This window comes from Medicago truncatula, chromosome 1 (genome assembly GCF_003473485.1).
Source record: "Medicago truncatula cultivar Jemalong A17 chromosome 1, MtrunA17r5.0-ANR, whole genome shotgun sequence".
In the NCBI taxonomy this organism is placed as follows: Eukaryota; Viridiplantae; Streptophyta; class Magnoliopsida; order Fabales; family Fabaceae; genus Medicago; species Medicago truncatula.
This window is the reverse complement of record NC_053042.1, coordinates 37,180,859-37,206,323: the sequence shown is the minus strand read 5'-3', so window position 1 is coordinate 37,206,323 and position 25,465 is coordinate 37,180,859. Positions and strand designations below refer to the sequence as shown.

Sequence of the window (25,465 nt, the reverse complement as noted above, 5' to 3'; positions counted from 1 at the left end):
TTTCCTTATGTTAGAAAAGCAATTTTCTATTTTCATTTCTAATTCTATCTCATCTAGTCTTACAATCTAGTCTTACAAGACATCCACAATACATCTTCATCTCTACTACGCTCATTTTATTCTCGTGTTGATTTTTCATCACCTAGTACTCTGGTCTTGCAGCTATTCGATAAAATTTTCCCTTAAACTTCAATGATACTTTTGTATCAAATAAAACACATGTAACTCTTCTCCATTTAAAATAAATATATATTGAAAAGATAAGAAAAATGTTAATCTGTGCCTTAAAATATAAGTTAAGATGTTAAAAGATAAAATATACTATTGAAAATTATATTGTGAATTTAATGTTGTAACTATTTAAATATTAATATTTTTATTACAATTTTTTTTTTCTTTTCCTTTTTTAGTCCACTTGTAACCCAAAACACAAGTTAACATTACCATTAAAATAATACTAAATAAATGTGAATGTATGTTTTTTGTCAGAATTCTTCATTGTCCCATTGTAAAGTCTAAACCAAATTTTTATTTAATGTATCACTAGTAGATGAAATGGAAGAGTATTAAATTAAGGCAGTCAAATACAGCTTCTTCTCTAGCTCCAGTCAATTTGCGTTCGTGTTTGTGATCGTGATCGTGATCGTGATTCGTGAGTGAATCTCCAACAAGATGGAGCAAGGTATTTTATTTGTTTCTCTTCATTCTTCTTCTTTCATTCACAACACACTAATACTAAGCAATCCGCCTCACACATGTTCTAGCTGCCTCCTTTGACGGTTTGATTGCCGCGGCTGCTGCCTCGCGTTACCGGAAGCAAGAGTCCACAGTGGTGACAGATGAGAAGATCATTCCTCATGTTGATAGAACAGAATCTGGTCGTTTGGAAAAGAGAGAAAAGTTCACCCATTATGTTGGTATGTTTCATTTCACTTTCTTTTTTTGGATTCTTGCAATCTAGTATACTGTCCTTTCTTTTTCAATCTCACTGTGACAAAGACTATCACAAATGTTTACAACACAAACAACGTTGTTATGCTAAATGCTAGTAGATAAGATGTGCTTCTTCAAAATGATAGTCTCAAAAATCAACTGGTGTATTAGTCAAAAGGAAGAAAAAGTAGTGTAGGAAAGTCGTAAGGAAAAAGTAACATATAAATGTAGGTGGCATTTCACATGGGAGAGTATAAAACCTTCCCACCATTATATATATACCATGGAACAATTCACTTTAACCATTATATATACACACTTTTTTTTTTGTCAAAATATATAAACACATATACACATCAAAAGAATCAAATTGTATAGATATAATTCAACTCATTTTTCTAACAAGATTAATTTTCTGCCCGAATTTATTTAATTCGTGAAATCAAGTCCAACATGAATTTAGTCTCGAACTAGTTTAAAATTGGCTCGTTTATCATCTAATGTTCTACCATCTTCATATTTTGATCCAATTGATATTTGCGAATGCAATGAGGTCATGTTAGGAGTCCCATATTGAATAGATAAAATGTTCAGTGTGGTACTTAAGCCATGGAGTTCTTCCACTTGATGGATTAGTCTTTTTAATTTAATAAATATGCTCAAGTCCTAACAATTTGTGCTATCATTGAGAGTTGTGTAAGGAAAATGGCTACCGATATGTTGATTAAGATGCTCCATTGAATACATATAGGTGAGGGAAGTCACCATAAAAAAACGGCTATCACCAGGTTAGTGCAGATAACTGAAAATCTTTAATCGACTCTTCAAGGACGTGATAATGTTAGGAGTCTCACATGATACTCCAAGTCATGAGACTCTTCTGCCTTATTGACTAGTTTTTTTGGTTGGACTCTTCTCATGTGTTTAAATCATAGCAATTAAAAGTTAGGAGTCCCACATCGAATAGGTAAAAGTGCTCAATGTGAGGCTATTCTTTTGGGATGAGCTCTTTACATATGCTTAACTCCTAACAATTGTTGTTCTCATTGAAAATTGGATGGAGAAAAATGCTATCTACAGATTAGATCAATGTGCTCCACTGAATACTGATAGGTGAGTGAAACCGCTACAAAAGAAAAAGGCTAACATCTGATTAATGTTGATAGAGTAATAATGTATATCATGAAAGGTTTCGTCAGATTACTTGACATTCTTGTCACTTGGGTAGCAATGATGTGTTGCTAGATACCGCTCATTGTTTATAGTATTAAATATTAGATTTAATATCATTGCCAACGTGACTAGAACCTAAAGGGTCACACACAAAGAGCAGTCAAAAGAGATATGTATAAGTAAGACTTATATAAAGGGTGCGCTTAGTAAATAATGCTAATGATTTAGCAAAATTTGCTAAACTCGTATTGGGCTTAGTGAAGTCAAAAACGAGTTTGACTTGCAAAGCACATAAGGAGTTCTATAAATAGAACCCTAGTGCAATAGTTTGCGGTTACGTTTTCCTTGCAGAAACCCTAGTTCTCTGACTTCCGTCTTCTTGGTTAGCACCGAGGTTTTGGAGGAGCACTGTTCGTGTGGACTCAATAGAGGCTCTGTTGTTTGCTTGGCTGTGATCGAGATTCCAGTTCGCAGATTCCATCGATCGTTTTCAGACTAATCGTTCTAAGGTAACAATCGAATCACTGGTTCAAGTTTCAATTCGTAATGATCCAAGGAAAGTAAATCGAAATGTTATTCCGCTGCTTATTCTGTTAATGTCGATTTACCTTCAGTTAGGATTTAGGGACTCATATATTAAGACTCAGTTAACGTTAATTAATCTACTTACAAATAATCTATTTATGAAGTTCTAGACAACGAGAATTGACCCTATATTCCTGGAGGATATGTGTACCAACCAAACTAACATTCATCGACAATTATAAAAATACATTAATCTACAATATTTAACATTAATATATATTTTTTCCTTCAAAAAGACTTTAATACATTTATAATGATTTTTTTATCATTTTCAATAAGTGTAATTAAATTTATAATTGAATGAAGATCCATTGTCGATGTAAAATAACTTTAAATAGATATCTGATGAGAACGCATAATATTATTTTACTTAAATAAACTTTGGAGGCATGTTAATTAGGACGTCAATTTGACCTACGAGTATATGTTTACTTGGAACAAAATTACAATTTTGTACGATTTGGTTGAAAATTCAATATAATTGAGGTGTAATCAAAATGATATGACACATTTCAGGATTGAAATATTATGAAACTTTTCAGGTCCTCTCTATGTATTTTATAGAGGTATCTGTGTAAAAACAACTCAAAATTCAATTTCTAGATTGTGATTTCCATTATTTTATTTTATTTTAGTTTTTGGAGTTTTAAAAATTCATAATTAATTCGTTCCTTGTTGAAAAATTCTATTTTTGCAGGGAAAGTCATATTTTAACGTCCTAAATATACATACAAAAAATCATGAAAAAATTTAACGTTCAGATCACTTTTCTGAACTGCATCTCTAAAATAAAATAGGGTCAAATAAGTTTTTCGTTCCTATAAATATAGCTAATTTTGATTTTAGTCCCTAAAAAATTAAACTGAATGTTTTCATCCTAAAAAAAAAAAAATTGTTTTTGGTCCTTAATGACCACTTTATGTTCATGTGAATGTAAAAATTATAACTTTTTTATGTTCAAATTGTATCCATATTATGTATGTTTATTATGTTCAACCTTTATATATTCATATTATGTTCAAAAAATGTCACAAACATGTCAAAATTATATCCATTAAGGACCAAAAATAAAAGAATTTTTTTTTTAGGATGAAAACATCTCATTTTATTTTTTAGGGACTAAAATCAAAATTTGATATTTTATAAGGACGAAAAACTTATTTAACCCAAAAAAAAAAATTATGTAAAAAATAGGAAGAATCTCAAATTACATACATACGTAGAATCCGTATTTTTTTATTACAAAATTATTTTTCAGACTTCACATATATTAGAGATGAACAATTAACCTATTAAAGAAAACTAGTTTACATCGACAAAGTCATTTCCCATTCACTCCTTAATCTATGTTTTAATCGATTAATTTCTTAAATTATAATTACCTGTCACATTTTTTAATGGCTATTTTACAAAAATAATTTAATAAAGACGTATTGTCGTTGTCGATGTAACATTATAACTAGGTGATATTTAATGTCAGAACATTTTTATTTTATTTTTAAGAAATCAAAATGACATATTGAAACAGAGAGCCAACTTCCAGGTACAAGGTGTACCACAGAAAGCGCTCACAAAATACAGTCAGAGTACAACAACAATGAAAAAATTAGCCACATTCCTGCACATAACAAAGGATTTTGGCACCAGTTGTAAAAACTATAATGAAAAGATACAACACTAGCCTTAAACCACCAGAAGGAAAGATGTTTGACATTCTCTAGAAGTTGTATATGGGAACTCTGAGTGCCTGTGAAAATTCTAGCATTCATTTCCTTCCAAATTACCCAGTTGTAGCAAACCAAATCAAATGCATAAAAGAGCATTTAGATTTACCGTAACCTGTAGAAGAACCGAACTGAATGAAATGATCCAAAATATGGGATGGATCCGCTGAGTGAACACAAAACTAATTTCTAACCAGCTGCTAGAGATGACCGAAAAAAGCACAAGATAGAAATAAATGACATTCAGATTCCTGAAAACCGTAACCACTAACACAGTTCCGCGCCTCAGGAAGAATGATACTTCTACGGAATAAATTTAATTTTGAAGGCAATCGGTTGCGAAACAAACGCCAAGCAAACAATGAAACCTTCAAAGGCACATCCTTCCTCCATAACAGCTTAGCCGGAATCTGATTATTGATATGCGTCGTATCTGTGAGCAAGCGGTAAGCACCACTAGCCGTGCAACCGTTGGCTATGTCAGGGGTCCACCTCCAAGCATCAACAGAATCAACCTGCAACGTAACTGTTAATAAAAAAAGCATACACTCCTCTAACAACTCCTCCTCCCAAACCTAAAGCCTCCTTCGCCACTTCCATGCTTCCCCACCCACATCCCACCCCCAATGAAACATTTGCGCCATAGTAGCTAATTTATTATCAGATAAATTATATAAGCGTCGAAATTTCTCACAAACGGGGACATCACTCACCCACCTATCCAGCCAAAACAAGGTGTTAACACCATTACCGACTCTAAGACGTAAGTTGTCTGAAAACCAACTCCCCAACACCGAACTACTGCCATCACGGATACAGACAATATCCTTCCACCACACTGACCCATAACTACCACAAGACTGAAGTCGCCCCCCAACCCCACCATATCTAGCAGTCAGAACTATGAACCAAAACCCCTTTTTATCCACTACCATCCTCCAACACCACTTCCCTAACAACGCCAAATTAAACTCCCTAAGTCTCCTAACCTCAAACCTCCTTAGCAAAACATATGGACTCCCAATCAGTCTAGGAAATTTTCCTATTATCCTCACACCCACCCAAAAAAAAAAAATTAAAAGAGATTCAATAGAGAAGATGATACCTGAGGGAGCTTTGAAGAAGGAAAGAGCATAGACAGGGAGAGAGATCAAGACAGACTTAAGAAGAACAAGACGACCACCAAAAGAAAGATGTTTGCTTTTCCAACGGGACAGATGAGATTTTGTGCAATTAACCACAGGATTCCAAAAATGCAGTCTACGAGAATCACCTCCAACAGGGAGGCCCAGATACAATATAGGCAAACTACAAATTTTAAAGTTCAATACATATGCAGCCTCCTGTCAGAACATTTGTTGTGGGTTGCTCCAAAAACCAAGAATAAAAGAAAACGAAAACAAAGACGATTAGAGGTGTTAGACCATCCACAATGGTGAGGTCTTCACCATTTAAGACCCGATACCAAATAGGTACCCCCATTGTGGGAAAAAATTTTGGGGTCTCTTAAGACCCGGGGTCTCACTTATGATCCCCATTCTTAAGTGGACCCCACACCACTTTTTAATAAAATAACATTGTTGAGTTACTTTTGTTGAAATGTAAATGATAAAAAATTATTGGTGGGTCTCATTTAAACCTTTTGTTACAGGGTTTCTATTGGAGTGATTGAGTACCTATTATGTACTATTATTAAAAAATGGCTTAAATATGTAAATTGTCCCTGTAATTTGGCGTGTTTTTGGTTTTCGTCCCTGTATCTTTTTTTGTTTTAAAACAACCCCTATAAGTTAATAACTTTTTAATTTTCGTCCCTCCCGTCAACTTCCGTTACAAAAATGCACATGTGGCAAACGGACGATGACGTGGTAGTGCCTGACGTGGAAAACTTATTGATGAGTCACACAGTGAGAGGGACCAAAATCAAAAAACGAAATTTGTAGAAGGACCAAAGCCAAAAAAAACAAAATTCGTAAAGGGACCAAAACCAAAACCAAAAAACGAAATTTGTAGATGAACTTGACTATTTCCAAGACCAAAACCAAAAAACGAGAAGACGAAAAATTCAAATTTAATTATATTTCTTCATCTTTTTCCCACATCTTCTTCTTCATTACTATCATTGTCTTCATAAACTTCATCATCATCATCAACCAAACACAGAAATTCATCACTTCAAAATCCAAAAATCCATCAACTCAAAACAACAACAAACTCAATCCAACACATTCAATTATAACTTCTCTTTTATTTCTTCTCACAAACAACAAAATCAAATTAAACCAATATACCCACTGTTCAACGTGCAATCCAATTTCACACACTTTAAAATAAAACTTATCTCAATTCAACATTCCAACATATTTATTATCCCTCTAGAACTTCAAATGAAAAGAATATTCATATCAAACTTAAACCTTTCTCTTATAATCCAATTTAACACAACAATCTTCCAAATCAACCGGAAATAAAGAACACGACCCAAATGTTCGAAACAAAAATGATGATATTAAAGTTCAAAGAATTGACGAAGAAAGCATTTGGAGTGACCAAGAAACAGCAGAGATGCGAGATCAATGATGAGACGAGAGTTGGTAATGAAAAAAAATCATTCTTTAGGTTTTTCAATTTGAGAGTTTTGTGAATTTTTTCAATATTGGGAATTCGAGCATTCACAATGAGGATTTTGTTGTTATAATTTGATTTCGATATTATCAATAAAAGTTTAGTTGGGACTATGAACATTGTGGATTTTAGTGTTGAGATGTCAATCTGACCATTGTCAATGGGGATTTTGTTTGGGTTTGTGAGAAGTTGTCTATTGAGAGTGAGATGATGATTTTGAGTTTTTTTTATCTCTTTTCTGAGTATTTTTTCCTGGGTTTTTTGATGAATTTATGAAGACAATGATGAAGATGTAAAAGAGGTGGAAGGAAGAAGATGAAGAAAGCTATTTTTTCTCGCTTTTTGGTTTTGGTCCCTTTACGAATTTTGTTTTTTGGCTTTGGTCCCTCTACAAATTTCGTTTTTTGGTTTTGGTCCCTCTCACTGTGTGACTCATCAATAAGTTTGCCACGTCATCCTCCGTTTGCCACATTTGCGTTTTTGTAACGGAAGTTGACGGGAGGGACGAAAATCAAAAAGTTATTAACTTACAGGGTTGTTTTAGAACAAAAAAAGATACAAGGACAAAAACCAAAAACACGCCAAATTACAGGGACGATTTACATATTTAAGCCTTAAAAAATTATAAAAAAAAGTGATGTGTCAATGTGGAACCCGTTTAAGACCTCAAAATTGAGGGTCTCCATTTAGTTGTGCATGAAGAAAACTCCAAAGTGGGTATCACACTAAATTTTAGGTTCGATTCGCCTCCACGAATCTATATGTATTGGATGTAAATGAGTTGATCGACGAATCTTCTTCAAGATACTTTGAAAACCATGATTTGATTTGCATAAAAACAAGTCTTATCACAATACGTAGGATCAATAATATGAATCAAATTACGTTATAATGTTTTATCTTAAACCATATTTTGATTTAACTCATTAATCATCATGTCTTTCTTACTAATTATTCATATGTTTTTCAGGTCTTCTTCTATTTCTAGAGATATGGATATCCTCCATCTGATCTACTCTCATTACTGCACAAAATTTATAGATCTTTTCTTCACATGCCCAAATTACCTAACTCTATTTTCCAACCATTTTTTTTCACTATAAGTGCTACACCATCTCTCTCTCTCTCTCTCTCTCTCTCTCTCTCTCTCTCTCTCTCTCTCTCTCTCTCTCATTTTTCATTTCTAATTCTATCATCTTGTCTCACCACATATCCAACGCTACATTTTCATCTCCGCGCTATGAAGTGAGAAAAACACAAGAAGGGGAGTTGAATTGTGTTAGCTTTTTCTTCGCTTTCTCCTAAGCTGAAAACACCGATCAGAAGCAAATATAGTTATGCTTTTGAAGTGATTTCCAGAACTAAGTAGCAGCAGATAAAACAGAGAGAGAGAGAGAGAGAGAGAGAGAGAGAGAAGAAAGACACAAAGCAATTATACAAGTTCCTTCCACAAACCGGAAGTCAGTCCTGTCCCTCTTGTACTTCCAAGGAGAGTTCACTAAAATGTAATATCTGATTACAACTGCTCACTGCTAAAACTAGCAAGAGACTTCAAATGCTCAAGCACAACTGCAAGAGACTTCCTATGCTTCTGAACACAATCAAGAGACTTCTAATGCTCAAGTCCAGCTGCAAGAGACTTCTAAATTCAAACAGAATTACAAAGAAAAATGTTTGAGGTTGAACACTTGATATACAATCAGTGGTGTTCACAATACAAATCAGATACAGGCTCTTATGACTCTAGAATTTCTAAGATATGAACTTTGATAAGAAATTATAAGTGAACTTTTGATGCAGAACAATTTCGACAGAGTTTAGGCGCTTTCAAATTGTTGCTGAGTCTTTCCATTCTCTAAGTCTTCACTCCTTTATATAGAGGTGTGAAAGAGACGTTGTGAATTGTCAGCACATCAAAATAGAGTCGTTTGAAGCTTTGATCAATCACCAATGATCTTTTGCCTGATATGATTATTTTCCTATGAAGGATCAATTTCAAATCCAATTCCAGTATGTAGGAACATTGTTGCAGGCAGAGCTGTTATTCTTGTCTTGTAGCAGAGACACAAACTGAGTAGTGGAGATAGTGGTTGTACACTTCGTACAATTGTACTTTGTCAACGCCCTTCAAAGAACAAGCATCCAATGCCTTCAAATCCTTTTAAAATAGTCGTTGCTTCACTCTTCCAGTCTTCTGCAATGCTTAGACGAGATTAAATCCATTGAACAACCTTTGAAGCTTTAAGTCTTGCATCTCCTGGTGAACTTTAGCTTCTGGTGATCTTGCTTCTGATGAGATGCTTCTGATGAACTTGCTTCTGATAATGTCATCACTTCAGGAGCACTTTTGTCTTCAAGAGCACTTCTCTTCAAACGCCTTAAGCTTCATTTTTGTTGATTCCTTTGCTCTCTTCTGTTCTTCTATAACCTAATAATGATTTCAAATTTTTGTCTATGGTCATGCACACTTGAACAAATATTAGCATATCCAATTGACAATTTTTAATACCTTGTTATCATCAAAATCCTTAAAGGGTAATGTTAAACACATTTTGTTCCAACACACTACACTAATTTATTCTCGTGTTGGTTGTTCACCGCATAATACTTTGTTTCTACAACATTGCAGATCTTACAATTGTCCGATAAAATTTTCCTTTCAATTTGAATCGTAGTTAGTCACAAAAAACATCTAAGATTTTTCTTCACTTACCTAGCTTAAATTTGATGATTTAAATCTACTTGTATTTCGCTGACGTTGTGTACAAAGAACCCAAAATATTAATCGTGTAACGTGTGGTATGTTATAATCTCTGCAACTTTCATTTTAAAGTAGAAATATTTTGCCATTTGCTCTTTGATATCTAATAACAATTTAATATGCTGACACATTTGTTAAAAATAAAACATGTAAACCAATTTTATAGTTACATTTTAAAAATAACTATAAAATACATGATTCACATTAGTTATTATACATTGATAAATAATTGTACTCGTAAACTTAGCTCAGTTGGTAAAGATAATAATAGATACAAAATTTGAGATTTAAAATTCCGACCACCACCAAAATATTGACAAATGATTCATATTAGTTGTGATATGTAAGTGCATGCCACGGCCATTTTGTCTTCAATAAAAAAATACTATTTGTTTTCAGATGAATAATATGCATTTATTCTTTCGACAATGTTAACCAAGTATCTCTGGGGCATTGATTAAGCAGTTAAAAGAGATAAAATTTTATCAAAAAATGATGTAATAATTAGTTAATAAAAAATAATAGTTTATATTTTTAAGACAATTTTTATAATTATAAATTTCTTTAAGGATACTAGTTAACAAAAACCTTACCATTTACCTACCAACACTGTGTCCCCGTCATATGATATCAACTATCACCTAAGGTACGCTATGATTCAGACACAAACGTGCCGATGAAAATACTTTTAAACGTTGAAAACAGGTTGGATAAGGTATACTTAATAAAAAAAATCTTAAATATCTCCGGGAGAAGATAATCCTATTTAAAATAATATTAAATGTGAATGTGTCATTCTAAGTTGGAGTTCAATCAAATCTTCTGTTGGCACGGTCCACGTAATTAATCCAGTCGATGTACTAGTTTTTTTTTTTTTTTTGTCGAGTAGCCTAATGGCTAGAGCTCACACAATTTAATTGTGGAGAAGTGGAGTGTCCGGGGTTCCAACCCCGACTCCTGCATATAATATGCAATATCCCTACCAACTGAGCTAAGCTCACGGGGATCGATGTACTAGTTTTATTTGATGGGTATTGATTAAAGAATGTGTCATGTTAAACAATCTAAGAAGGGCAATTTTATAATGATAGTTTTACTTTTTAGAAGTTTAATGTACGATTTTTTATATATGTATTTCTATAACGAGTTTCTTAACATGTGTCATTTAGGATACAAATTAACATTTGTCTTAAAAAATTCATTAAAAAAATTGTCTCAAAGATTTTAATTACTCCACTTTTTTTTAACAAATCAAAATAAGATATATTAAAACCGACAATATATTCCTCCAGCACAAGGTGTGTTAAAGAGGATAGTCAATAATTAAGTCTCAAATAGAAATAATAACAATTAACCAGCATCTAAACATAAAAATGGATTATGACACCAATCATAAAATTTGGAATGATAAACAACAAAATGTGATTTATACCACGAAAAGTAAATAAGCTTTATGTTTTTCAATAGCCGATAAGGTGTACTCTCTTTAACACTCCATTTATTTAAAGGTTTATTAAGTTTTTAGTCTCTATAAATATTCACAGTTTTGTTTTTACTCCCTACAAAATAAAATCACACATTTTAGTCCTTATAAAAATTTTCATCAACATATTTAGTCCTTATAAAAATGTTCCATCAGCATTTTTAGTCCCTATAAAAATTTTCCATCAGCATTTTTGGTCCTTAAAATTATTAAGGAAAATGTCACGGAGACTAAAAAGTGTGATTTTATTTTGTAAGGACTAAAAACAAAACTGTGAATATTTATAGAGACTAAAAACTTAATTAACCCTTTATTTAATATATCAAGTAGATGAAATATGGATGAGTATTTAATAAAGAAATGCTGAGTTGTTTCATGATTTCATACCACTTGATTTGTGTGCTAGAAGTAGCAATCAAGGCAACAGCTTCTTCTTTGGCTCTAGTCATTTAGTAGTCGTGTTTGTGAGTTGTGACTGTGAATTTCCAACAAGATGGAGCAAGGTATTTAATTTTTCTCTCTTTATTCTTCTTTCATTCACAAAAATAAAATACTAAGCATATGTTCAATTCAATTTGGTTCATAATGTTTTTCAGATGGTATTGGTAAAGCCATCCGGCTCACACATGTTCTAGCTGCCTCCTTTGCCGGTTTGATTGCCGCGGCTGCTGCCTCGCGTTACCGGAAGCAAGAGTCCACGGTGGTGACAGATGATAAGATCATTCCTCACGTTGATAGAACAGAATCTGGTCGTTTGGAAAAGATAGAAAAGTTCTCCCACTATGTTGGTATGTAATGTTTCACTTTTTTGGGGATTCTTGCAAGCTAGTATACTGTGACTGTCCTTTCTTTTTCAATCTCACTGTGACAAAGACTATCACAAATATTTTACAACACAAACAATGTTGTTATGCTAAATGCTAGTAGTAGATAAGATAAGATGTGCTTCACCAAAATGATTGTCTCAAAACTCAAGTGGTGTATTAGTCAAAAGAGGAGAAGAAGAAAAAAAATAGTGTAAGGAAAAAATTGAATAAGAAAACAGAACCATAAAAAGTTTCGCAAAAATAAAATAAAATCTTCAAAAGGAAATTCTCATATTATGGGGCGTGAGTTCAACTCGCATTAACACCGAATTTTATTAGTGGATAATCTATAAATATTTATGTTAACGTTTTTTAGGCTTTAAAATCTACCCTTGTTCATATGAGTTTCAAAACTCCACCCACATAAAATGTTATATTTAAAAAAAAAAATACAAGAATGAAAGAAAGAAAGAAAACATTTAATTTAACTATATTTTTTTAAAAAATAACTATTGAAAGAAAGATAATTCACATCATTTAAATTAACTAAATGCAAATTGGATTAGGTAGGTTTAGGTAGATTTGTTAAAAAAATTAATTAACTTTTTTCCTCAAAAAAAAAAAAAAAACTTTAAATCGAACAAATCCCAATCAAATTTACGTCAGATAAGCGACTCGACCTAATAATAAATTGTTTTGAATTCCTAAAAAAAAGTTGTTTTAAAGAATTTTTTATTAAATATATTTTTAGTTCCTATCAAATATTCAAAGCTTGACTGTGTCCTATATAATATAAGTTTTATTCAACTTTAGTCTATAAAAATTAGGTGAGACTAAATAAATATTTAAAATGTAAGGTCTCTATTCACCAAGATAGTCTTAATTAAGTTACATATTTTTTTTGCAGTATGTAATACTTTGATAAAAATATTGACTAATTCTCGATTCTTTAGAGTAAATTTGTAAACAATATCAATTGTCATCGAATTTAATATGACAAGCAACTATTTTTAATTCTTTGTGATTCAATCAGCATGATCTTATATTTCGTGACGAATGTAATAACAAATAATTCTTTGTGCATATCTATTGCCATCTTTAGTAAAGATTAAAGAATGACCTTGTCAGTGTTTTTGTTCTTAGGATTTTTGCCATATTCTAGTAGGTAGGCTTCTGGCCCTCCCTACAATGAGATATTAAAATTGCATATTCTAGAAAATCAGAAAGATGAAATGCAGCTGAATATTTATTTGATCAAATTCAGAATTTTAATTTTTTTTGTGTGTTTGTGTGTTGGTAGCTAGGCAAATAGGATTTGAAGATGCAAGTGAGGTGCCAGAATTATGCAAACTTGCCCAAGAATATCTACAAAAATCCAAAGGATGTGATCAAAGCATCTTTGAATATCTTGGCAATGAAAAGGACTATGAATCTCTCTATGTCAAGTTGGTTAATGAGTTTGAGAAATGCATCCTCAGTTATTTTGCATTTCATTGGAAACAAGCTCCATTTGTTATTAGTCAGGTTCATTCTCCATTTATTCTTTTTTATTTGTTATGTTATGTTCTGATACATATTTTTCTCTTCAATTAAGTATTGAGTATGTCTTTTGCCAAAAAATATTATTGAGTATCTCTTTCGTTGACCAATAGATACTGAAAACTGAGTCTCAGCACAAAACGAAGCTGAAAGAAATTCTATTGGCAGCTACAAGGTAACTTGCTCATTTAATATTTTCATCATTGATTCAAATAATTTAAGTTCAAATCATTATAGAGTTAAAACACTTCAAAGGAACTAACATGTTTTTAATATAGGGGGAAATGACACTAAGTAAGTGATGTTTATGTTTATAGGAAACAAAGGTTTGAGAGAGTAACCAAGAATCTGAAGGTGACAAGAGTGTTCTCTACTTTGGTCGAAGAGATGAAAGTAATAAATGGTGGTGTTTCTCAAACCAAAGAAGTCATGGTCCCCATGCCCCTCAGTGAGAGGAATCCAGTTCTACTGTTCATGGGTGGTGGCATGGGAGCTGGAAAGAGCACTGTTCTTAAAGACATTCTTAAAGAGTAATTATCCATCCTAATTCTACTCTCCCACGTTTAATAATTCTACAAAATCTATCTTTTCACTTTTAATAGTCAATTGTTGTTTCTCTAGACGCACCTCAATTTGATTGTTGGATTTAATGTCTGACTTTGGATCAATCCAACTACTGAGGTGCGGCTGGAGAGACAGTAAACAATCCAAGCCTGTGTCATAAATAGGATCCATCCTATATGCACGAGTCTCGCAAATAGGATTATTCAAACTATACATGCATATTTAAGTATTAAAAGAACCATACATGCCTACTTTGTACTTTGCAGATGTAAGAACTTTGTTTTTATGCCTAAAAATAAATATTATGGCTTTGGCAGATCATTTTGGTTGGGAGCAGCTTCAAAGGCAGTGGTTGTTGAGGCAGATGCTTTTAAGGAGAATGATGTTATATATAAAGCCCTTAACTCAAGGGGTCACCATGATGACATGCTTCAAACTGCTGAATTGGTAAGCTGCTATCTGAACAAGATCACCTTCATGCAATGTTACTATGATCAATGTATGATCTAAACATTTCAAAATCTGAGCAGGTGCATCAATCTTCAACTGATGCTGCATCATCTCTACTAGTGGCGGCTCTAAACAAAGGGCGAGATGTGATTATGGACGGTACCTTATCATGGGAACCTTTTGTGGAGCAGACTATTGCTATGGCAAGAAATGTTCACAAACATAAGTACAGAATGGGGGTAGGATATAAAGTAGCTGCGGATGGTACAATTAATGAAAATTACTGGGAGCAAGTGAATGAGGGAGAAGAACATCAACAAGAGGAAAATTCTACAGGGGAACTACACTCTCAAAAGCCTTACAGAATTGAGCTAGTTGGTGTGGTTTGTGATGGATATCTTGCAGTTATTAGAGGCATTAGGTGTATATCTATCCTTTTGGAATTCAACTATATTAGTAGTACTTTGGTGGTGTTATTTTTGGTTATGACAGTTAACATTTTCCTTTTGGAATTTTAACAGGAGAGCTATTATGACAGGGAGGGCAGTGAGGGTGAATTCACAGTTGCAATCTCACAAAAGATTTGCTAATGCATTTCCAAAATACTGCAAACTTGTTGACAGTGCTAGGCTCTATTGCACAGATGCTGTTGGTGGTCCACCAAAGGTAAAAACAGGAGCAACTTTCCTCGATTGTGATTGATTTACACTTTATTACTAGCAGTATTAAAATTAAAATGTCAAGAAGATAATTTTCTTTTCACACAAAACAGCTTATTGGATGGAAGGATGGTGATCACAATCTACTAGAGGATCCTGTAGGTATCAAAAGCTTGAAAAATGTAGCAGGTTTCAATAATGAAGCTGATTCCATCTGTGAACTTTACAAGGAACCTAGCCCAGCAATGGAACCTGGTTCTGTTTGGAAGGACTTTGTTCTGTCACCTTCAAGGCCAAGTGTTCAGAAAGAGTTGAGGGAATCCATTCAAATAATAGAGAAGTCCATCAGAAAAGTGTGACCAATATGGCTGCTGCCAGAACCAAGTGTTACTTTCTTATGAAGTGTGATATTATAAAAAAAATATTGTTTATTTCAACCGTGTGATTTACTAAGATAAGAAAGAAAAGTTTTTTTTTTTTTAATGGGGTTTGGTGTAAAACCATCACAACATCCTGAAACTTGTAAATTGGTACAAATGAAAAGGTACTGATCAAAATGAAGTTATACACAGAAAAACAATTTCTATTGAATATTTTGAAGTTATACACAGAAAAAACAATTTCTATTGAATATTTTAATTCATAAAATAAAATTCATCAAAATCAGCAGATAGTTTTTCTATAAGCTAATAAATATGAAGGTCCTATTCCTCAACCATATGTAAACAGACCCCTTGACGTATTCAATCCTAGTTAACTTAACCAACAAATGTATATACATACATCTTATACTAACCTTAATACTGTATAAGCAATTACATTCAGGACAGTGTCCAATTGCATACTCTATGATCTCACTGAATTGAGCATGAATTTATCAGTGGTTTCGTCCGAACAAGCTATTACATTCTTCATCAATCAGCTTTGTTCCAATGAATCGAGTGTCACTGCCATTGATGATCCACATAGGCATCAGGAATCCAAAAAGTCACGACCCCTGACCTTCAACTTTGTGAGGCAAATTCCTCAGGTTGGAAATAAATAGCATCACTTTCAACTTCACTATCATTTTCATCATTGTCACTCTGAAGATATGCCTCAACTTCTTCCTCCTCATCCTCCGCCTACATATATAACATATTTTCACACAAATATAAAAGGAAATGCAGTGTCATAAATTCTTAGTGTGTGCGTGAATGTATGTGTGTGTGTGTGTGTGTGTGTGAGAGAGAGAGAGAGAGAGAGAGAGAGAGACCTCAGAGTTATCATCATCTGTAGAATAAGCCGAATCTAATCTGTTATACAATGCTTCATCTCCTTCCTCCTTTACTTTCTCTATTTGTTCCTGTGAAAATTGGTCCAGACAAACAAAAATCAGGAATCTAGGTTTCCATATAATAAACAGCTTAGATGGTAATGAGATGCTAAAAATGTAACTATCAATAGTACGTACAATTTCGGATCTTAACTTCTCCACTTTACTTTGCAGAGTTGAAATATGACTTGAAAGTGCCTGTTTGTCAATAGAATGAGGCAAGGAGTATTTATTATGAACATGAAAAGAACAACAACAAAAAAAACATGTGTATACATATGCACATTTACAAGATGGAGAAATAAATAAGAAGAATTAAAGTAAAACCTTCTATCTGAAATATCCTTTATCAATTTACCCACTATATGTCCTTGTTGGAAATTCTGCTTCATTGCAGTCCGCCCCTAGCTGCCTAATTGCGGCATTCGGGTTGCATTAATTGCAATCTCCAACACCTTCATTGTGTTGGGTGTTAACGGGTGGATTTAGTCTCACATTGCCTAGACATGTCATATGGTCTGTGTAGTGTTTATAGAGATTTGGCAACCCTCACCTTACAAGCTGGTTTTCTAATGTCGATTAGGCTCAACCCAAATTCTAAGAGTTAAAACTTGACATTTCTAAATTTTTTTCATCTAAACTATTTATGTATAACTTTGTTAACAAAAGCTTTTCTATAACATTAAGGATAAACAATGCATACTGAACACAACAAACTAAGCCAAACAAAATGTTGTTTTGCCAGAAGAAAAAAAAAATGAAAGATTGGGAAGTATTAGGGACCAAATTGATAAACTTTATGTTAGATATCTAATTGAGAGTGGAATGTGTTTGACCTCTGAGAAAGGAATAATACAGGAGGAGGGGTTGAAACAGTCAAAAGTGACTTTGGTCAGTTATTGCAGGGTCGAAACAGTTACTACAGTTAATTGTGTATTATGTAATTATATTTGTTAATTAATTATGTTATTAGTTATGTGTGTATTGTATTCAGAATAAATAGGAAAGGGAAGGCAGAGTGGGTTATCAAGTGGTTGCCAAGTTCTCAAAGACTTGGTAGAACCGTGATCTTGCAATTCCTAGTTCCTGCACAATGTTCCTTTCTGTAGATATTACTCAATAAAAGTCAGTTGTTAAGCAGTTTTTATATTAATTGGTACCAGTTTCTATCAGAATGCAACAAATTGGAGTGGAAAATATTACAATTAGCATTTGATAGGAAGAAATAAGTCTGTGTGCATACCTCATGTCGTTGAAGCTCGATTGAACGTGCCAAAGCCTTTCTCTTTGTCAAGAGATTCTTCGGTCTCAACATTGAAGGGCGCTGGTAATCCTTTCCCCGGTAAACAAGTATAGAATATCCTTTTGAAACTTTGTCAACTGAAACCAGAACACCACCACTCTCAGCTTCAAGTGCTAGTGCAATTTTTTTTACATGTTCAAAGTTGTTAGCCTTAACAATTATCTTGACCAGTTCCCGGTACTTCCAGTGCAAGTGCATGTTCTCGATAGTACCGTCAAAAACTCCACGTCTACCTGCAATCATGAATTACATTCATTTTAATACCACAACTAAAGCACCCTCACATATCATTATCATGAATCAGATTTATTTGTAACGTAAACTTTTTCTATCTGATTTCTTTCATCCCACCCTTAGCAAGTGGTGAAGTGAATCAAAGTGGTTCTGACATAGAGTAAAGAAAATATCATATAGATAGAGCTCTACCAAGAAGTAAGAAAGCTTTCATCCGCAATCCTAATTTGCGAAACATAAATCTCTCTTCATCGGTTATACTTTCAGGGTCTGCTCTGGTTTCTGATGGCTTCAAAGAGACCTCCACCTTCATTAGGGCTCTTTCGGCTCTCCTTATCTTTCTTTCAGCCTGGTAAGCAAAAAATCCAGGGATCATAATCATGTAAATTATAAATTGGAAAATAATCCTAGAGTGAAATTAGGAACCAAAAGATGACGATAATGAATAGCAAAACCTCAAGTACCACTAACATTGTGCATATACAATATTTTAAATGATGAATGACTAGGGTCTATACAAGACTCTTATTAAACACATTAAAAAATCAAACAAGCCCAACAGCTATAACAAAAAATTTAGGCTTGTTGATGATGTGGGAATCAATTTCAGTCTCAGATATAGACTTAAAGGACTTACAAGTGAAAGCTTCTCTTCTAACTTTCTAACAATGTTGGCATGCCGTAGTTGTTCTACTTCTCTCATAACTTTTTGCTCGTGACACTCATCCAATGTCTTTCCCCACTTTGCATCTGCATCCAAAGTTTCGCCAAGAGTCCCAGCCTCCGCTGACAACTCTGATGTATTAATAGCTGGTAAGATCAATGATGACGCTCTCAATCTTGCTTGCTCCTCCTCATCCTGCATTGATTTGGCCATTTTTTCCCTCTCTAGCAAGGCTTGAGTGACATCTGGTGATAAAAAATTCTTCCCTCGATAAAAGACCAAGAAGTCTTTATTTCTGGACAGTATTATGCCACCTGTCAATTTCTGCATCCGGTAATAAAAAAAATATTCATCTACAAATCATCACATAGTGGTGTAGTACAAATGCATATAAAAAACTACCTGATCTTATTTTGTTTGTGTTAAAAAAAGCCTATAACGTGATACTTATATCTGATTTTAGCAGCGAATTCCATCGTACACAAAGCTAATTGCAAAGGCTATCTTACTGACTTTTGTGTACTAATCTACACTATTTAGTTTATCACAGTGTCATATTAAGTCAAATATGAAATGCTGATCGTAACAGATGTTGAGATGCATTAATTTCTCAGTACAAGTGTCCTAGCCCTTACGAATTACAAACTTGCATAGCGTACTGGTTTCATCCTCTTCATACTTAATGTCCACTTAATGGCTGCCTACAGACTAACGATGCAAAAAATTGTGTACATTTTCAAACAGAAGGAAAATCTATGCTTTCGTGAATGGCATACCAAGGATACATGAACAGTGAAGAGATTGCTTAAGAAAATGAAACTGCAAAAACAATTCAACAAAATTTATTAGTTGAACCGGGAGAACATGATAAATCACCTTGATCTCTTCTGCCATTCTCTCGCTGGTAGTTAGCTGCACACCACGTTTGAGTGCAACTTTTGCTATAGAACTTTTTTCCCACAATTTGATCATGGCTGCAGCTAAACCTTGTAGCTGCCTGTTTCTACCTACATTTCACGATTAATTTATGATCACAATGAAATTCTAAACTTCACATGCATAACTGCATAACAGAAACGATGACAAACCTAATGCAAAATGTGGAGGGAGTCCCCTAGCAATCCTTCGTAGAGAAGTTGCCTCCTTGAAACCAAGTGTCGGTCTCACTCCGAAAGGAAGAACTCTGAAGGGAGGTTGGTAACCAGGAACAGTTGGAGGAAGCATATCCGCATCAACAGGCAGTGGCTCACATCCAGGCCAATCTGTATATCTAGGACCTAGACCATCCAATAACTTGTCTACTTCATCTTCATAACTGATTTTTGGCAGATTAACTTTTTCTTTCTGATCATTTGTAGATTCCAATTTTTCCAACGATGTTTTTGTCTCAGAATCAGTAGTAAATTCAGAAGGCTCCACTTCAAAATCATCCGAAGGTGCTGATAGAAACTTCAAAGATTTCTCGTTTTTCCTATATAACTGTTTATTCTGTTGTATTGAAGGATCCTTGTAGCTCACACCTCTGTACAAGGAAACAGAGTTGCCAGACCTCCAAATCACCAGACCACCAGTTTTTTTCTGAATGTAGTATCAAGAATTAACAAGAATATAGCCACAGTTATTGATAGTCAAGGATGCAGGTATGAAAGAACAATTGAAAAAGACTCCAGTGAAATGTCTACAAAATATATGAAATCCGACATAGAAGATTGCACAATTATGCATCACTACATTGGATTTGAGAACTTTTCAAATAAATATATTATACTACCTCCGTCTCTAAGTATAAGACCCTCTTGAGAAATGTCTGTCTCTTTCTATACAACCTAATTTGAATTTTCAACTGCATTAATAATTTCCTTACAAACATACCCCTGAACCAACAATAAATACTACGATGGAAACATAAACGTACTCTACCTTGAAGGATGAACTTGTTGAAATAATATCAATTACTAACAAATTTAATAGTACTACCAACTTTCTTAATTTCTGTGATTTAGTCAACAAGGTCCTATATTTAAACACTGAGGTGTAAATGCATACAATTCGGGTTGGTCTATCTAGTTTTCATGAATCCCCTAAGTTGCACAGGTTTTTCAATAAAAACAAGACTATTAAATGTTGAATATACAAGAAGCAAAAGGTAAAAAACCAAACCTCCAATATCTCATGCATCCTCTTCATGTTAAGTGCAGCATCACCTTCAAACTTAAGCCTAACAATCTCAGAGGTCTTCCACCTCTCATGAATCTTATCAACAGCAGCTTGAGTAACACCACCACCCCCGATTCTCGTCTTATGCTTCTTCATAAAAGTTAACTTCAACAACCTCCTCAATTCAGACTCGGGAAGAGTCAATTCCGCCATAGAAGTCTTACTCTTCTTCCTCGAACTCGTCCTCTCTTCAACTTCTTCATCCACCACTGGTTTCTCCCAAGGAAACCTCACTTCACCACCATCACCACTTCCATAACTTCCAATCCCAAATGGTGATTCCGGCGAAAACCCGCCTCTTGTATTAGGCAACATTCCTTCTTCTACATAAAATATATCCTCCATTGACCCTTTTTCTATCACTCCTTCTTCTTTTATATTCTCATTTTCATCACTTTCATACCCAAATTTCTTCAATTTCTCAACAATTCTATCCATTCTACTACCACCAAAATCTTCATCATCAGAGCTATCAAAATCAGATTTTGATGAATGCCCATTTCCAGAACCTTGATAATTCAAAACCCCGCGAGGCGGTTTCGGGCGATTTTGTTCATTCCAGCGTTTTAACCATGTATCAGTGCAGAAACTCTTAAGGTGAAAAATGGGATTTTTTGAAGAAAGATAAGTGAAATTTTTTGTGGGTGTTTTGAAAATGAAGCTTTTTTGAATTGAAGAAGAAGAAATTGTGGTGAAGAAACGGATAGAATGATGGAAGTTAGGAGAAGTGTGAAATGGGTGAAGTTGGCGAGTGGGAAGAAGAGCCATTGATGAATGATGATATATTCACATGAATGAATGAATGAATGAAGAGTGGAAATTAAAGGACGATTATGGTGTTGGGTTAAAATTGAAATTGAAATTGAAATTGAAGATGAAGATTCTGGTTTTTTTTCTTACTCTGTTCTGGTTTTTTTGGTAGCGCCAAAGATTGATACTAGTGGATAGAAAACTGGAAAGCTCATTTCCTTCTCCCATTGCCACTATATTTTTTATTTTTTATTTTTCTCCAAAATTATTGGGAAAAGTTGTACCCAAAAAAATTACACATAAAGATTATTTACGAGAAATATAAATATCACTTATGTCATAAATTTAGGGGATGTATTCAATTGAAATTTCAAAAGATTTTAAAAGACTTTTTTGTTTTAAAAAAGTTTTTAGGTATTCAATCAAGACTTTTAAGGAATCTAAAATATTCTTGTGGTATTCAATTAGGATTTTCAAGATTTTTTAATGAGTACAATAAAATCCAGTGGTATTCAATTGAGATTTTGTACAACTTAAAAATTGTCTATTGGTATTCAAAATTGTAAGGATTTTAATGGATTGTTGTGAGTAATGGATTTTGTGAAACTTTTTAATGTAAATTGTACCTACTAACAATCTCACACCTAAGAGACTTTTTTGTCTCCCACACATAGCCTTGAGATTTCTTGAGACTTTTTACTCCTTCTCCCACTTCAGTTTTTTGTTTCTCTCGGTATCATTATTTCATGTTTGTTTTCTTTTTCTAGGTTTTAATTTTTTTTATTCTCGTCATTTTTATTTTCTTCACGAATTGGTTGTTGTTGATCGCATTATTTACTTCATGTTTTCTTTTTCGTGCTCTTACATGTTTACTTTATTATTATCAATATGTTTTTTTTTTTCAAGGAGTAAGTTTGATTTTATTAAGTAATTATTATTATAATATATTATTATTAGTAGTCAATCCCATCAAAATTGTATCGATTTTATTTTTTATCATGCAAACCTTTGATTTTTTTTTTTTTGGTCTAGCAAACCTTTGATTTTTTATTTAGTCAACTCTTGTAATTTTGAATTATTGCTAAAATTTGATAGTCATTTCAAATCTTATGAATTCTCATAAAATGCTTTCAAATCTTTAAAAGTCTATAAGCTAAAATCCCTTAAAATCTTAAAAGTCTTTTAAAATCCTTTGAAAGTTAATACATTCATCCACAATCTTTAAAATCTTCAAGACTTTTTTTTGTCAAAATAGTCTTTTAAAATCTCAATGCAATACACCCCCCTAAATATTGTAACATTTTTTTACAATAAAAGATATTTCATTCGTTTAAAAACTAAAAGTAAGACTATAATCTTAAAGATTGTGAGTTGAAACATAATTTCCATTTTGAGACAAGGGCTAGTGTTAACGCTATATATATAAATATTATGAGTTAATACAACGTAACCAAACCGAAATTCAAAAATCCTTACAAACAAACTAATTTCTTCCTCAGATAATTGAAGATCAATAATATTGAGATATTCATGGTTTTCAATGTTGTCTGACTTCGAAAAAAAATTGTGCAAGTGTTAGCTCAAATCTACTTCGACTATAGGTGGTCTCTGAGATGACCAAGTGAATCAATTGATAGCAAGTCGTTGATAAGGTTGAGAGAATTATGAATTCATTGATAATCGTCATAAGTCCCTCACTCCAAAAATAGTATCAATAAAGTGAATCGTTCTTAGACATTTCAACGAAGCATAACAAAGAAAACCTTAAAAACACAAAAATCTACACTAATTTTTGTTTGTCGGCTCAAGAGCATCCTTAGCTTGTTCTACGACTAAATCTAATGGTTTTCATGGGGCCAGAAAAAGACTAAATTCAGCGGAGGAAAAAGCAACATGGAGTATGAGTAAACACGAAAACATTATACTTGTGTGGTTTTCATCTTCCAACACAATCTTAAGTCTATCATGCGAGCATGGTCTGGGTGGTGGTTGCACGACGGCAGTGCAAAATGAGAGAACTTTCAGGATGAGGACGGAGAATAGTCCTCCAAACACCAGGAAGAGTTGTGAACCTCCGTCAGAGGAAAATCAAACCGCCTTAAATGGAGAAAAGATTAAGGTTTTGTCAACGCATGCAGAGGCGGTTCCTTTCATATAGGAGGGGTAGCTTTGGCTACCCAAAAAAAGAAATATTCTTCAATCGGTCGGTATGTAAAAATATTAAATGATTTTTTAAAAATTAGGATAAATATAAGAATGTAAAAATATTACTACATAACTAATAGATTTATTTATATTGATTTGATACTTTTAGTCTCAACAACAATTATAGAGAAAACTTTTCAACAATAAAAATTATCAAGACAATAGTCATATCATAAACATATTAAGAGCTCGTTTGTTATAGCTTTTTTAAGAAAATAATCACTTTTTTTAACAAAATAATAACTTTTGAGAATGTTTTATCCGTTTGTTCCAGCTTTTTAAAAAAATCAGAATCTAAAAAAAATCAAAAAACAACTTCAAATTAGAAGCTGTTAAGAGCAGCTTCTCAAAAACTAGATTTTTTTTAGAGGAGGGAGAAAATATAATTTAAAATATTGAACTAAATTTGTAACAAAGAATCCCTTTTATATGGTTGAATCTAAACAAACTAAATTATTTGTTTAAAAAAATGATTTTTATTACGATAAACAAACACAAAATAGATTCTGATTTTTCATAAAATCTCTAAAATATAATCTCTAAATTATTTTATGTCAAAATCACTTTTATTTTAATCCATAACAAACGGACCCTAAATGGACATTGAATTTATTGAAAATGACCTATTAGTTTACATTGGAAAATACATTATTAATCTATTTATTAAACACTCAATTATGGATAAAATTGGTTTTTTAAAATGCATTTTGTCTAAATTTTCTAATAGCCATTGTCAATTTCTATCCTTTGTTCTTGCTTTAATTTACATTTCATATAAGTAAAAATTATTGTAATTTTTGTTCATGTATTAATTAATTTACGTATTGAATTTTTTTTAATCTCTACAATACTTGCGATTTTTAAGTTAAGTTTATAAGATTTTGTTTAATTTTAGTCCTTAATTTTTTGTTATAGAAATTAAATGCAAGACTAAAAATATATTTTTTTTTGTGAAATTTTAAAAAATCGAGACAAAAAGTTGCATAAAAGTTTGTAAGAACTAAACCTTAAAAATTACATAATTTATGAGACTAAAAACATACTTATATTTCAATTTAATATGTTGGTTTTTTTTTTTTTATAGTTGACTCCTCCATAAACTTTTTGCTAGTTTCGCCACTGAACGCATGAATGGATCAAAGAAGAATTAGATGATGCACATGAAGAGGCAAGGAGGAAACATAAAGGGGATCTGAAACACCGTAAAGGGGATGTGAAATCACAGTGCCCCATCAATCCTACTAGAAGAAAACCCTAACAGAGCAACACAAGGATCTCGATTTCAAGTTGATATAATAAAAGAGAAGTGTTATAAACACTCTCTTTCTATCCCTCTTTATAACACCTACTCTTTTGTCGAGTGAAATCTATATGAATATCACATATTGAAAATAGATCCCATGATGAAACTCGCATATACTTCATCCAATAGAAGAGCAAGTGTTAGACAAAATGCTAGAAAGATAGTGCCCTGG

The 25,465-nt window shown here is 33.0% G+C and overlaps 2 protein-coding genes and 1 long non-coding RNA gene across 3 annotated transcripts; 2 read left to right on the top strand and 1 right to left on the bottom strand.

The window, feature by feature from the left end:
* Positions 1-510: 510 nt before the first annotated feature.
* Positions 511-8,491, top strand: LOC120577331 (uncharacterized). Its single transcript, XR_005643386.1, has 3 exons — positions 511-682; positions 765-917; positions 8,011-8,491. It is a non-coding gene; the product is annotated as an uncharacterized lncRNA (long non-coding RNA).
* Positions 8,492-11,670: 3,179 nt separating this feature from the next.
* LOC11429573 (calmodulin calcium-dependent NAD kinase) lies at positions 11,671-15,893 on the top strand. The gene is made up of 9 exons (XM_003590735.4): positions 11,671-11,787; positions 11,881-12,072; positions 13,391-13,614; positions 13,743-13,804; positions 13,947-14,159; positions 14,511-14,640; positions 14,724-15,064; positions 15,165-15,309; positions 15,416-15,893. Exons 1-9 carry the CDS (start codon positions 11,778-11,780, stop codon positions 15,659-15,661), a joined length of 1,563 nt encoding a protein of 520 aa, XP_003590783.1. The 5' UTR covers positions 11,671-11,777; the 3' UTR covers positions 15,662-15,893.
* A 62-nt stretch (positions 15,894-15,955) lies between these two features.
* LOC11431284 (CRM-domain containing factor CFM3A, chloroplastic/mitochondrial) lies at positions 15,956-22,006 on the bottom strand. The gene is made up of 9 exons (XM_003590734.4): positions 20,979-22,006; positions 19,907-20,396; positions 19,695-19,825; positions 18,792-19,142; positions 18,347-18,503; positions 17,861-18,153; positions 16,756-16,815; positions 16,558-16,647; positions 15,956-16,426 (listed from the first exon to the last, which is right to left on the bottom strand). The coding sequence occupies exons 1-9, from the start codon at positions 21,801-21,803 to the stop codon at positions 16,307-16,309; spliced, it is 2,517 nt and encodes an 838-aa protein (XP_003590782.1). The 5' UTR covers positions 21,804-22,006; the 3' UTR covers positions 15,956-16,306.
* Between the last annotated feature and the right edge of the window lie 3,459 nt (positions 22,007-25,465).

Bases quoted from the DNA above. Each gene is read 5' to 3' on its own strand.
- LOC11429573 (XM_003590735.4), top strand. The intron at 14,160-14,510 runs GTAATTATCCAT...TGGCTTTGGCAG, and splicing joins CTTAAAGACATTCTTAAAGA to ATCATTTTGGTTGGGAGCAG. The intron at 14,641-14,723 runs GTAAGCTGCTAT...AAATCTGAGCAG, and splicing joins TGCTTCAAACTGCTGAATTG to GTGCATCAATCTTCAACTGA.
- LOC11431284 (XM_003590734.4), bottom strand. From the start codon at position 21,803: ATGGCTCTTCTTCCCACTCGCCAACTTCACCCATTTCACACTTCTCCT. The intron at 20,397-20,978 runs GTTTGGTTTTTT...TACTACATTCAG, and splicing joins GGATGCATGAGATATTGGAG to AAAAAAACTGGTGGTCTGGT. The intron at 19,826-19,906 runs GTTTGTCATCGT...CGTGAAATGTAG, and splicing joins CCCTCCACATTTTGCATTAG to GTAGAAACAGGCAGCTACAA.